Here is a 13,957-nt window from a genome sequence, read left to right as displayed (position 1 = left end):
GGAAGGACAAATGGAATGATGGACAGACGGACGGATGGCATCCCAACCCCTTCTGGACATAGGCAACGCCTATCGTTCGCATCACCAGTAACACAGCTGACTTGACTTCTTTTAAATTCTCTCCCCCTTTTCCCTTGCTTAAATAAATTTTCTAAAGGAGATTCTGTATCACCTCTGTAAGTGGAAAGCCACTATCATCTGCCAACAATGGCAAAGAACTAGATACAAGGAGATGTGAATCTATCTGTGTGACACCTCTGACTATGGCCCAGCTCCCAGCAGTGTGCTGCTGCTTTCAGGCCTGTTCTCTGGGTCTTGGTATGTAGCTTTTCCTCCCCTTCGGGCTATGAATTCCTACAGGGTAGCAATCATGACACTGGTCTTCTGTTGTGGACGGCGAGCTCCTTGGGGACAGGGAGCAGGACCACCTCATCTTGGCCCAGCACTGAGAAAGACTTCAGGAAATGCTAGTGGAAAGAACTGACTGCCCCCCAGGCCCTGACCCTAGGGTCCACCTGAAGACCACCCAGGATGGAAGAGAAGGGCCACCCTGGTGATATGACTGCATTCAAGCAGAGGAGACCAAGGACGTGCAGGAAAAGTGTGCCTATGTCCCTGAACAGCCACTAGTAAGGCTTCCAGGGGACGCATGAACTATTACCTCCTCTGCCATGACCAGAAGAAACCGATGGTGCCCAGCTACCATTACTGAACATTTTGATCAAAGACCCAGAGATGGATCCTGACCAAAAGGAGAAAAAGGGTAGAATAGAACTTCAAATTCACATGGAAACCAGACTTACTGGATCCATTGAGATTGGGGGAACAGTCCCCACTTAGAGGGGTCATGGTCATGATTTACCAGGGGAGACAGGCTTCAGTCATTGCTTGTTTATTAGTTCATTCCCTCATCAGGGCTTGCTCATGCTCGCCAGCAGAACCACAAAGTATGCGGGAGCCCAGCCTCCAGGCAGCCAGGGCAGCCTGTGCCAGCTGGGTGGTGATGCAGGTGAGGCCCCAGGCATTCCGGTGGAGCGCCATGCACCGCAGCCCTGGCCCCACATGCACAGCCACCACCAGGCCGATGCCCCTTGGTGCCCCTGGCTCTCATCCTGGAGCCAAGGCCCTGGTGGACCTGGGTGCAGCACCCGGCTGGGGGAGCGTGCCCCTGGGTGGACAGGCCCCGTGCTGTGCGGCTGCCCTCCCCAGGCCCCGGCGGAAGAGACAGCACAGGCAGCAGGCGTTACCTTGGGCTCAGACAGGGGCTCACACTCCCTGGTAGGTTTTTTGCTGCAACCGCCAGAGGGAGGGAAAAGGGCAGTGAGAAGGGACACTGGGCTCCGTGAGATCCCTGTCCCCCACCCTGGAAGTGCTCTGACCCTAGACCTCAGCTTGACAGAGCTGCTGCCTGGACAGGCTCTACAACAGGTGGACAGACACCTCACTGTCACAATGTGAAGGTCCCAGGAGCAAGGCCTGAAATCCCATCATTAAGCACCCATGCTTCTGGGCCACAAAATGTTTCCTGTCAAAAGCCCCCCAGTTAAAGCCAAGCCCTCCCGGGAAAGGGGATACTGCGGTGTGGAGTAGCTGTCTGCAAAAGGAGGGGCTGAACCAAGATGGGGGGCCAAAGTCAGCAGCTGCTCTGGCATTCCTGGTATCCCTGGTGGGTCCTGTCTGGGTCTTTCCAGACAGTGTAGCCACTCCAGGGGTGGGGTGTAGGGGCAGACAGGCTGCCTGTGTCAGCCTCCAGCCCCCACCCAGCGGGGAGAAAAGCCTGGATACTCACATGAGCAGGTTCCCAGGTGCCGACAAGGAGCGCTCCTCCCGCCGGCTGCCCTCAAACGGGTTCCCAAAGGAGCGTTTGCGAATCATGGTTTTCACCAGGATCTGGAGAGGATGAGGAAAGGGGGACACTGGTGACCACTCAGCTACTGGGGGAGAGTGCTGTTCCCCCTCTACCCACCAGGTTCCACTCTCCCCCAGTCCTACCAACTTGCAGGGCTGGTGGCTGATGGCAGGTCTTTGAGGGAAGCTGTTGGGACAGCATCCTTCCCACCAAGCCACAGCTGCCAAGGGCATCACCAAATCTGACTTGCTCCAAGGTCGTTCATGACCACACCCCAGCAGGAGATAAACTACTGCTTCCCAGGCATAATTCTCCGGGTGGGGATTGCATTTTTTTTTTAGACAGAATTCACATCCTATAAAATTCACCCTTTTAAAGGGTACGATTCAGTGGCATTTAGTATATTCACAAGGTTGGGTAACCACCACCTCTAATTCCAGAAGATTCTCATCACCCCCAGAAGAAACCCCGTACCTGTTAGGAATCAATCACTATTCCCCTCCCTGCCCCCCAGCCCCCGGCAACAGCTAATCTGCTTTCTGTCTCTTGGATTTGCCTACTCCAGAATTTCATATAAATGGAATCAAACAATACATGGCCTTTTACTTAGCACAATGTTTTCAAGGTTCATCCACACTGTAGCTTGTATCTGTGCTTCGTTCCTTTTTATGGCGGATGCTGTTCCATTGTAATGGATCACATCGTGTTTATCCATTCAAGTGTTGATGGACACGGGCTGTTTTCCACCTTTGGGCTCTTGCTAATAATCACATTATGAACGTGCATGTACGAGTTTCTGTGTGGGCATGGGTTTTCAGTCCTCTTGGGTACATGCCTAGGAGTGGAATTGCTGGCTCCCAAACTAAGTCTGTGTTTCACTTTTTGAAGAAATGCCAGAATGTTTTCCACAACAGCTGTACCATGTTACAGTCCCACGAGGAGTGTATGAGGACTCTGATTTCTTGAGGGGGCTGCATTTTAGTCGAGGTCAACAAATATCTGTCCAAGTGTAAGTTGCTGAAGAAATAGCCCAAGACCCTGGGGGTGGCCACTGTACTGGCTGATGGGTGTGCTGAGAGCTCAGAGGTCCTGGGAAGCCCCTCTACCCTGGTGGGAGGCTGGGCTGGCCTCCTGCACTGCAGAGGGTGGGAGCTCTTTGGTGTCCCCCCATCCACTCTTAAGTACTTACTGGCCCCCACCTTGGCTGGGAACAATGCTGCTGCCTGGGTGGGTAGGAGATCCTTCTGGGACAAAGTAATATCCCTCCATCACCTCCTAGGCCCCTGTCTGCCACCTCAACCTACCATCCACTTTAGAACGTACTTGGGAGCTGTTCTGCTTTCCCCAGAAAGCCTCATTATGTGAAGCATTTCACACCTTCTTGGTGTGTGTGTGGTGCCATCAGTCTCAACATCCAAACCAAATTTTGGGTGAGGGAATCCATCCTATTTCTTCCTAGCACTCTCGTTATGTGGAACATGTGTTTGTGGGTGCATGAGCGGCGTCTGCCTCTCCATGATGACAGGGTCATGTTGGTTCTGCCCCCCGCTGCACCCCCAGCTCCCAGCACAGACCTTAGAAGCCAATCAGTGCTCAAGAAGTATCTCCTGTTATATGATAGATATATTTACAACAATGACCAAAAAAAAAAAACAGCTGCTGAGGCTGCTATGTACAACCAAAAACCTCATGGGTTCCCTGGTTTGGAGGTTTAGGGTCATAGTTTCAGGGAACATCCCAGTTAATTAGCCTAATAACGTGTTTAGTGCTTCTGTTCTACCTCCTAGTTTGTTGCATAGTACCTGGGGTCTTAAAGCTTTTAAGCGGCCATCCAAGGCAAGACAATTGGTCTCTATTCATCTGCAGCAACGGAGAAAAGAACAATCAGGAATAGGAGGAGGATATGGAATGTGTGGCTAATTGCTTCCATGAACAACTGCCTTCTTTGCCACGAGACCAGAAGAACTGGATGGTACCCGGCTACCATTACTGAACGTTTTGATCAAAGATTCCATAGAAAAATCCTGATCAAAAGGGAAAAAATGTAGAATAGAATTTCAAATTCTGATGGAACCCAGACTTTCTGGAGCCATGGAGGCTAGAAAAGCTCCTGAAACTACTGCCCTGAGATAGTCTTTAAACTTTCAACCAAAAATATCCTCTGAAGTCTTCTTAAAACCAAACAAGAGTTTAGCTTAACTAGTAAAAAAGTGAGAACAGCAACCGGAAAAATTAGATGGGAATCTTGGGAGGAAGTGAGTTTACATTAATGGGGGAGGAACAACTCAGAAAAGGAGGGTGAGGATGGTTGCACAACTCAAAGAACATAATGTCACTGAACTGGACACGTAGAAACGATTGAATTGGTGTACGTTTTGCTGTATATAGTCTCAACAACAACAAAATAAAATATACAAAAAAAAAAAAAAAGCGTTTCTTGAATACTGAATGACCGTTGCCAATCTCTAGGGTCAGCCAAGTTCTCCCAACAACCCACAGCTGGGAGCTGGGCCAAGAGGGAGGTGGGAGAGGACTGGCTCAGGATCTCTTTCTCCCCTCCCCCCACAATTTAGGATGGAGCTGGGAACAGAAGCAACCATGATGGGCAGTGGGAGTCCGACATGGCTGCCAACCCCACTACGGGTGCTGGGAGTGGGTGCAGTGGGTGGTGGGGCCAATGAGGAGGAGCGAGTGGGTGGGTGAGCTTTCATGGGAAGGTCGTGCAGAGGCCCCAGGCAGGGAGGAGGAAGATATGATGATGCCCCACCCCAGAGACTCTGGTTTGGAAGAAGGAGAGAATGTGGGGAAGCAGGAGGGAGAGGTGCGAAGCTGGAAAAGAAGGAGTCAGCACCTGGGCTCCTAAAAGGGGCATGTCCTCGAGGCTGGACACTCTGGGGCTCTGTAGGCAGTCTAGGTGGCATCCTCAGAGTCCCAGGGCCCTCCCTGCCTGCTGGGCCAGGGATAGCCAAACACGGTCGGTCACATCTCATGGCTTTCGGGATGCTATGGGGGGGAGGGAGTGGCCACCTGGGGTCTGCCCCCAGGACTGCCACATGGACCCCTGACTTCTGGGACTCCGGATCTCCCTCCAGGGCAAAGCTTGACAAGCAGAAGACTCCCAGAGTCTCCAAGATTAGGCCTGGAGGACTCCATGTTCCTCCTTCCTGGGTCTAACCCAAATTCCGGGCTATAAAGAGGGGGCCCAGTGGCTCCTAAGCAGTACCCTGCTCTCAGGAATCAGAAAGAACTTCCTGACGCTTGTGAAGTGGGCCCCTGTCCCCATCCCTGGTGGTAGCCCACCCAGGAGAGGTGCTATTACGCTTTTCACTCTGGAGACAGTAGGTCCAGGCAAGTGGGAGAGATTTCCATCTTGGAGGCCTTGGCTCTGGTTCCTGTCCAGGTCCCTGTCCTCGACATCTGCCACCCCTCTCCCCCAACATGCTCTGAAAGCAGGAAGAGCTGGGTTTCCAGAAGGGGCCGGGGATCCTTGGACAGGGACCATCCCCTCCAGGTGCACTGGGACCTGGCTGGAGACAGAACCTGGAGCGCTAAGAGGCAGGGTCACCTGGCCTACTATGACAAGGCCTAGAGGAGGTCAATAGCTATGGGTGAGGGCAGACCTCAGGCCCAACGTCTGCTCTCAGACACCACTGCTGGGCCCTGCTGGGCTGCTGCAGGCTCTATCCCTGCTCTCGGGCAGTGGTCCGTGCCACCTTACCACAGTCGCCAGGCTGGGAATGTGTTTGACCGAGTTCTCAACCTCCTCTTCGGTCACCTCGACCAGCGTGCAGTTCTCGTCCTCTGACGGCAGCGGCTCTGCCCCGTGCCTCGTGACCCAAGGGTGCAGCTTCAACGAACGACAGGACGGTGAGGCGGCGGTAGGCTTGAGGAGGGCGAGAGCACACAGGGGCCCAAGGCGCGGGGCGGAGGGCATGCGCAGGCCTGTGGCCGGGCATGCAGAGAACAGGCGGGCAGGCAGGCATGCAGAAAGCAGGTGGAGGAGAGGGATGGGAGGAGACAGGGAAAGGAGGAGAAACAGAATGGGAGGAGGCTTCGAGGCTGAAATGTGTGCTGGACCAGCATCCCTGTCTGGCTGCAGTCTCAACAGAAGTGACCAGAATTAGGTGTCAGCGTGCACGGTGGCTGGAGGTACAAACCTCCCTCCCCAACAGCCCAACACTTGGAGGCTCAGCGCTGGCAGGCAGTGTTCTTCCCACTGCACAGAGGGGGAAACAGAGGCTCAGCTCTGGCAGGGAACGCTCTCCCTGTTGCACAGAGGGGGAAACAGAGGCTCAGCTCTGGCAGGGAGTGCTCTCCTCGTTGCACAGAGAAGGAACAGAGGCTCAGGGGCATATGAGATCAGCAGGAGGCAAGCGATCAGGAGAGGACCCAGGGAGACTCTGCACCCCTCCTTCCCTGGGGGTCCCTGCCCTGACTCCCGGACTTTTAGGGCTGCCCCTCTAAGACACCTTTGATGCTAGTTAGCTAGGTATCAAGGAGTCTCCGAAGCAAATCTCTAAAGGGCCAGATGTGAGCGTGGGGTGAGGGATGGGGGGTGGGAGGGTGGCAAGGGTCTCTCCTAACCATGTTTCCTGCAACAGGTGGAATTCAGCAGCCAAGGGAGTCAAACTGTCTAGCACTTCCTCCCACCCTCACTGTACTTTCTCAAAGGGACTGGCCATGTCTCTAAGGGCAGCATTAAGAGAAGGCCGGAGAACTGCAGCACAGAGGCCCCAAGCCAATCGATCAGAGCGAGTGCAGGCTGCCCAGCTGACCAGCTACAGGCTCCATGTCACAATCACGTTTACTGCAATCCCCAGTTCCTCCTCCTGCCAGTCCACCAGCCCCCAGCAGCCCAGAGGCCCAGGCCAGGGGGCAGATGTGCCAATTGGCGCTGTGAAGGGAGGGGTAGGCCTGAGCTGAGTTGGGTTGTGCCAAACAACTCCAAGCGCAGGATGCAGGCCAAGCCAGGTGCACGCATCAGGGTCACGGCGCCCCTCAGGTACCTTGATCTCCGGCACCACGATCCTTGACTCGGGGTTCTTGTCCAGCATGCGGGTGATCAGGCCCTTCAAGTCCTCGGCTATGTCGGGCCTGGGGGAGACACGCAAGGGTGAGAGGCAGAGATGGAGGACATGGAGAGGGAGGCGGACGTGGGATGGGCGGCAGTACTCACTGGTCTGGAAACTCCAGGGCCTGGCTCTTGATCTTACTGTGCAAACACATTATCCGCTCGTCCATGAACGGGCACTGGAGAGAGAGGCCGGGGACAGAACAGTCAATGGCAGCCACGGCCATCCTTTAGGGAGGGGGCAGTTCCCATACCCAAGTTCCAGAGGACACAGGAATGTCCTTCCAGAAGGCCTAGTCAGGAGCTGTGCTTCAGGTTACCCATCTTTACAAAAGCAAAGCCTCTTCTCGCCCACCTGCGAGGTGAGCAATAATAGTACCTAGAACAAGAAAGCTGAAGTAGCAGCTGCAACGAACTGCAGGGCTGAGCCTGTGGCAGGCCCTGTGCTACAGGTTTTCGTGGCTCCCATTTCACTGGCTGTTCCTTCTGCCTAGAATGTTCTTCCAACTGCTTTCTCCCTTTGTTCACATCTCTGCCCAAAGTACACCTTCTCAGAGAGGTCTTCCCTGGGCATACTGCCTAAACAGACCCCCCCCAACTCTGCCATGTCACTTCTCATCATAGCAGGTATCCTTGAGAGTATACTACCTATTTTCATATCTTTAACCTTTATTGTGCATTTTATGTATTATTTATTTACATTTAACCTATATTGCATAGTTATTGTCACATATCTTATATACGCTACATATTAATTTGTTTATTGTTTAATCACTCCAATCCCAAGAGGGCAGGGATTTCTGTCTGTCTTGCTCACGGCTAAATCCCCAGTGCCTAGAAAAACTCCTAGCACAAACTAGGGGTTCAATAAATACCTGCTGAGTTAAGGAATATTTGAGTTATTTCTGTCAATCCTTGCAGAAGTAATCAATAATATTCTCCTTTTACGGAACAGAGAACAAGAGCTCAGGAAGGTGAGGGGTCATGGGAAGGGAGGAAGCTGGGATTGAAGTCCCTTCCTTTCTCCACCTCCCAAGTGACAAGTGGAAGCTCACACCCAGGACAGGGCCTGCACCAGGAGGAGCTCAGGTACGTGTGCTGGAAGAACGGACCTGTCCGCGGTGCTCAGACGGTCAGGAAAGGTGGCAGAGAACTACCTCGTCCATCCCTGCCCAAGCAAACCCGTTTCATTTAAAGCACAGTAAGCTGAGACAGGAGTTTGGGTTGCACAGGTGTCTACTGGACAGAACTCACTGAATAGTACAGGTAAGATCTGGCCATTTCATCCCATGATAAATTTTATGTCAAACACACACACACACACACACAAACAAATATGGAACAATAGCTAATAATATGTCAACGATTTACCGTGGAACAACAAATAAGATGGACGGATGGATGGCTAGAGGGCGAGATAGATGGATAGACAAGGGATAAAGCAGGTGCAGTAAAATGTTAGTGGAAGAATCCAGCTGGTGGGTACCTGGTGTTTATTCTCATATTCTCTCAACTTTGCTGCATGTTGCCTATTTTCTAATCAAATGTTGCAAGAAAAAAGGCACAGTGACTCTTGCTCTTATAAATGCCTTCCCTTCCTCATGCGATCAGTTTCTTAAGCTTTCCTCGATAGGGGCACAAGCTCATGAAAGAGGAAATCCACACTTTCATTGCTTGTGAAATCAACCGAGCTGTAGAATTAAAAACAGATGTCCCTAAGTATTAATAGGAGCCCTGGTGGCACAGTGGTTAAGAGTTCAACTGCTAACCAAAAGGTCAGCAGTTCGAATCCACCAGCCGCTCCTTGAAAACCCTATGAGGCAGTTCTACTCTGTCTTGTAGGGTGGCTATAAGTCGGAATCAATGACAGCTACGGGTTTTAAGTATTAATAATATCAAAACAACAACAACAAAAAGACAAAACAGTACTCCCTAAATGAGTAATGCCAAGTAGATCTTGACTTCCATTACAATTCTATCCCTCTGACAATAGCTTCCAGGAACACTGTATTGAGAAGAACGTTAAAGAGGATCAGGCTCAGCAGGAGAGTGCACCTATTGATTAGTGATGTCTGTCTCAGGCTCAGGAGTGGTGAGAGATGCCACCTTTGCTGTCCTTGCCTTAAATTCATCAATTATTTACAAACTCTAGAGTCTCTGCCAAACCTTCCGTTTACACAGAATTTTTTTTTTCACAGACATAATCATCACATACAAATATAAATATTTGGAGAAGCATCCATTTTGACTTTCAGTTCTAGCTGTGGAAATAAGATGATGTAACTTTCAAATGAATAAGTACTGTCTCCCCACAAGGGTGATTACTGGTATCTAGCTGTAATCCAGGGGGCCACCCAACAGCACTCAGGGGACAAGGCACCCCATCCTGTTACCTGGCCAAAGACAAAGCAGTACAGCGTCACACCCATGGCCCAAACATCCAAGGCCTGCAAGAAAAAGGGCTTAGTGTGAGGGGGAAAAGGGACAGTGAAGGGCATCTACTGCTTCTGCTGGCCAGCATCCAATCGTCAAGTTTTCTCTTGACTCTTCTTGACTCTCATCCATGAAGGTGGCAAAGGGCTGAGCCTTCCCCCTGACTTCTGGGGTGGACACATGACCCAGGCCAGCCAATGAAAGCCCCATATCACTTATGTACAGTGAAACAGAAAGGGCATCTTCCAGTCAGAACTATGGATGTGCACTGGCTGAGTTCAGCCCTGAGAGTCCAGAGACACTTCATCCCCATTTTACAGATGAGGATGGGCATATGACCCAGGGTGGGCCAATCAGAGCCAACCCCAGGATTTTCGCTGTAACTATTCAGAAAGAGGAATGATCTATCCCCTGAGGTTGGTAAACTGACAGAAAGTAGCCTAGAGTTGCTGGTGACTGACCCGTCTGCTGATGAAACCAATGCAGGAAAATAGCTAGGAGGAGAAAGACCAATTCCTGTCTGAGTCCCTGTATCTAGCCAAGCCCCAAACCAACCAAACCCCACTCCTCAGCTATAAGCCAGGGGATTCACTGTTTACGCCAGTTTGAGTTGGATTTTTGCCGCTTACAACCAACAGAACCCTAACCCAGGCAGAACTCAGCCTGTCAGGAGATCCAACCCACATTCCCGCTCCATCGGCCCAGGTACCTTCCCCGAGAAGATCTTCCGGGTCTCTGAGAGCGACTCAGGCGCCATGAAAGCAGGCGTGCCCACAGTGTTCGAGAGGAGTGCGTCACTGCCCTTGAACTCATTGCTGACGCCAAAGTCGGCGATCTTGATGTGTCCATCTTCTCCGACCAGGAGGTTGGAAGGTTTGATGTCCCGGTGGATGATCTTCTGGTAGTGTACTGGGTGGGAGGGGGTAGGAAAAAAAGCCACACGACGATCTCCACGTGGCCCACCCAATCCAGAGACACAGCCTGACATACTCTGGTACTATGTCTCCCATGGTCTTAGGCCCTTCCCAGCCTTCCCTCCCCCCAAACAGCTGGGCACCCACATGAAAGATAAGGGACAGAGTGTCTTTAAGAAGCTCCCCCTCCTCAAAGATGAGAAGTGAAATACTGACTGCCAACAGAAATTAGTCACAGTCTACTGCTGTCAGCTAAAGTCACAGGTGACAGTGCATGGAAAGTTTCTGCTGAGCTTGACTCCCTGCAAGGAGCCTCAAGGCTAGTGACGGTCAAACATATTTTCATTTACCAACGGCCACATTCAACCTGTTCACCAAACTAACAGTGAGCGGAGCAGGCTGAAGTGTGAATAAGGCAGAATTGGGGACTTGGCTAACTGTTCCTGCCCAGCCGTCCGCCGGTGGTAGAAGGCAATCCCACTATGATGGTTAATTTTATGTAGCAGCTTGGCTAGGCCATGGTGCCCAGCTGTTTGGTCAAACACTAATCTGGCTGCTGTTAGTTACAGGTGATTAAATCAGTTGGCCTTAAGTAAAGCAGGTCACCCTCCATAATGCAGCGAGCTTCATCTAATCAGTTGAAGATCTTAAGAGCAAAAAGGGAGTTTTCCCTAGGGCGTCTTCTGCCTCCAGACTATGACCAAACATTGTGGCAAAACTCCTCCACTCTTCACTCTCCTTGTCTCCTGACCCATGGATTTTAGGGCACAAGACTGCAGGAATCTCTAGCCTGTCTTCTGACCTACAGACTTTGAAATTGCCAGCCCCCCACAATAGTGAGCATGAGCCAATTCCTTAACATAAATCTGTATCTCCATTTATGTTGTTGTTATTTTTACTCAGACTCATGGGGATCTTATGTAAAACGAAACAAAATGTCGCCCAGTCCTACACCATCTTCATGAATGTTGGCATGTTTGAGTCCACCGTTGTGGTTATTGTGTATCTATATTTAGTTCTGTTTCTCTAGAGAACCCTAAGATGCCCATGGTCTGAAGGCCCAAATGCCATTTCTATGACAGTGATGATGACAGTGACGGACATGGTAATATCAGTGGCAACAGCAGCTGCTCCCTTGGTTCAACACCTAGTCTGCAGCCCAGTCCTATGTTAAGTGCTTCACATTTACCCCCTTTAACCCTCTCAACAATGCTATGTGATAGGCAGAAGTGAGACTCAAAGGTTTAACAGCCAGAAACAGAAAGGGCATCTTCCAGTCAGAAATACGGATGTGCACTGGCTGACTTCAGCCCTAAGAGTTCAGAGACACTTCATCCCCATTTTACAGGTGAGGAAAGGTAATGGGTTGACCAGCATCCCCCAAAATTCACGTCTACCTGGAACCTCAGAATGTGACCTTATTTGGAAATAGGGTCTTTGCAGATGTGATTAGTTACCATGAGGGCCCTGAATTCAATATGACTGGTGGCCTTATAAGAAGAGACGCAAAACCACAGGGAAGACACACAGGGAGAAGGCCATGTGACAAAGGAGGCACAAGAGAAGGAGTGTCCAGGATTGCGAGGAATGACCAGAAGCTGGAAGAGACAGGGAAGGATCCCCTAGAGCCTTCAGGGGAACATGGCCCTCTTGACACCTTGATTTCAAATTTCTAGCCTCCAGAACTGAGAAGGTAAATTTCTGTTGCTTTCAGCCACTTAGTTTGTGGCCATCTGTTACAGCAGCCACAAGAAACGCACAGGACATGAATGTTCAGGTGGTTAACGTGATCTGTCACAGGGTTGTAAGGAGGAATGAGGCTCGATGTACACAGAGTCCCTGACAGTGCCTGGTGCACATAGAAAGTGCTGGATAATGGTCACTACTATGAGTGTCACTGCGGGGATCTTTTCCATGTGGCACAGCCCCAAGATGGTTCTGTGCAGCTGTTCATGATTTTACATCTCAGACAATTCTGTTTCCCCGCCCACCTCCTTGAGTTCCAGGAGGGAAATAAGGAACTTTCCACTCTCCGCCCACCACCTCAGAATGGGTTCTTCCCACAGGCCCTGCTCACAGTACTCAATGCCTTTGATCAGGTCCTGGAAGTAGAACCGGGCCTGGTCTTCAGAGAGTGGCTTGAGGGTGGGCACCTCCATCACAGGCCTGGAAGGTGGACACATCCATGAAAGTCAAGCCGGATGCACACCCCCCCAGCCCCCTCTCACCAGCAGAGCCCGGCGCTGCCCATTCGGTGCTGTGGCTCAAGGAGCTCCCAGCACCACCCACATTGGAGCTGGATACTCACCCCTGGTTGACCAGTTCGAACACTGTAAGGAAAGAGAAGGGGGTAAGCTGTTACACTAGGAAGTGGGGAATCCATCTTCCTCCTGGTCCCCCCCACCCCCGCCCCCAGAAACACCAAGAAGCCCAGAAAGCCGGGGAGAGAAAAAGGCCACGAAGCCAAAGCGGCCCATGTCAGAGACTCCTGATGTCCCTGGGGCCCAACTTGGTTTCACTTTTAGTCCCCAGGTGGACAAAAAGAGTGAAGAATAGGGGAGTTCTGGCAAGATGTCTGTTTATGGTCTGGAGGCAGAATCCTCCCTCAGGAAAACTCCCTTTTTGCTCTTAAGGCCTTCAAGCGATTACTTCAGGGACCCTTTGGTCAAAGAAAACACGGCAGGGGAGAAAAGCCATGGATGCACACGGCTCGAGGCACCTTCTCATCCCCTCACACCGCAGAGGCTCCAGGCACCTTCTCATCCCCTCACACTGCAGAGGCTCCAGGCACCATGACGGATGCTACACAATGTCCCTCAGCTGGGCCCAGGTCCTGAGTCACCTGATGCCACTGAACAGGCTGAAGGGGCACAGCTCACATGGCTACTGATTAACACCCATAGAAGTAATGATAGGGGACGCCGGATCCCTAGGAAAGCTTCCGTCCAAGAAACAGCCAGAACAGGTCTCAACAACACCTTCTGCGTTCTCCTAAACCATGAGACCGTGCCAGGCCACGGAGCGTTGCCAGATGGTATGGTTCCACTCTTTGGCCCTCCCTAACGAGCCGGCCCTCTGACCCTTTCCTGTGACTCTCGCCCCAAACCAAGCCCTGGAGCTAGAGGTGGGAGTGGGGCTTCCCTACCACCTCGGAGGTCAGCTCATCCTGTGCCCCCCAAACAGGACCCTTCAGGACCCACAGTCACGCATGGCACCCAAATGCTGCATGCCACGCCAGCTTCTTCTCAGCCCTACAGGGGACCCACCCCCCACCCCACCTCCCACCACCTCCCACCGTGTTAGACAAGCTGTGTTTAGGGAAAGCACAGGATTTTAGACTGCCTTTTTTAAACTGAGGCGAAATTCCCGTCACATAAAATTAACGGTTTGAAAGTGTACATTTCAGCAGTGTCTGCTGCATCCACAATGTGGCGCAGCCACCACCGCACCTAGTTCCCAAACACTTTCATCAGCAGCACAGGAGACTCTGTGCCCCATCAAGCAGTTGCTCCCGCCGCCCGGCCCCCAGCCACTGGCAACCCCTAATCTACTCTGGGTCTCTGTGTTTGCCTGTTCTGGATATTCCATGTAAGTGGAATTGGACAACATGTGGCCTTTGTGTATGGCTCCTTTCACTCAGCAACATGTTTTCGAGGTCCATCCCTGTTGTACCATGCATCAGGACACTCC

The 13,957-nt window shown here is 51.7% G+C and overlaps 1 protein-coding gene across 9 annotated transcripts in view; it reads right to left on the bottom strand.

Moving 5' to 3' along the window:
- Positions 1 to 13,957, bottom strand: part of CAMKK2 (calcium/calmodulin dependent protein kinase kinase 2) — a 39,790-nt gene that overhangs the window by 327 nt on the left and 25,506 nt on the right. For 4 of the 9 annotated variants that reach the window (XM_064272171.1, XM_064272173.1, XM_064272170.1 and 1 more), the window contains 8 exons: positions 12,576 to 12,597; positions 12,345 to 12,433; positions 10,063 to 10,262; positions 9,314 to 9,367; positions 7,026 to 7,099; positions 6,856 to 6,943; positions 5,568 to 5,696; positions 1,790 to 1,890 (listed from right to left, as the gene is read on the bottom strand). In XM_064272171.1, the coding sequence (XP_064128241.1) occupies positions 1,790 to 1,890; positions 5,568 to 5,696; positions 6,856 to 6,943; positions 7,026 to 7,099; positions 9,314 to 9,367; positions 10,063 to 10,262; positions 12,345 to 12,433; positions 12,576 to 12,597 (757 nt within the window). Of the gene's footprint in view, positions 1 to 1,247; positions 1,291 to 1,789; positions 1,891 to 3,651; positions 3,710 to 5,567; positions 5,792 to 6,855; positions 6,944 to 7,025; positions 7,100 to 9,313; positions 9,368 to 10,062; positions 10,263 to 12,344; positions 12,434 to 12,575; positions 12,598 to 13,957 lie in introns of those variants that run through there. The other 5 variants (XR_010318571.1, XM_064272176.1, XR_010318572.1 and 2 more) reach the window with 5 other exon arrangements.

Source organism: Loxodonta africana, chromosome 19 (assembly GCF_030014295.1).
Source record: "Loxodonta africana isolate mLoxAfr1 chromosome 19, mLoxAfr1.hap2, whole genome shotgun sequence".
Taxonomy (NCBI): Eukaryota; Metazoa; Chordata; class Mammalia; order Proboscidea; family Elephantidae; genus Loxodonta; species Loxodonta africana.
The sequence above is the reverse complement of the archived record's forward strand: the minus strand, read 5'-3'. Positions and strand labels throughout refer to the sequence as shown.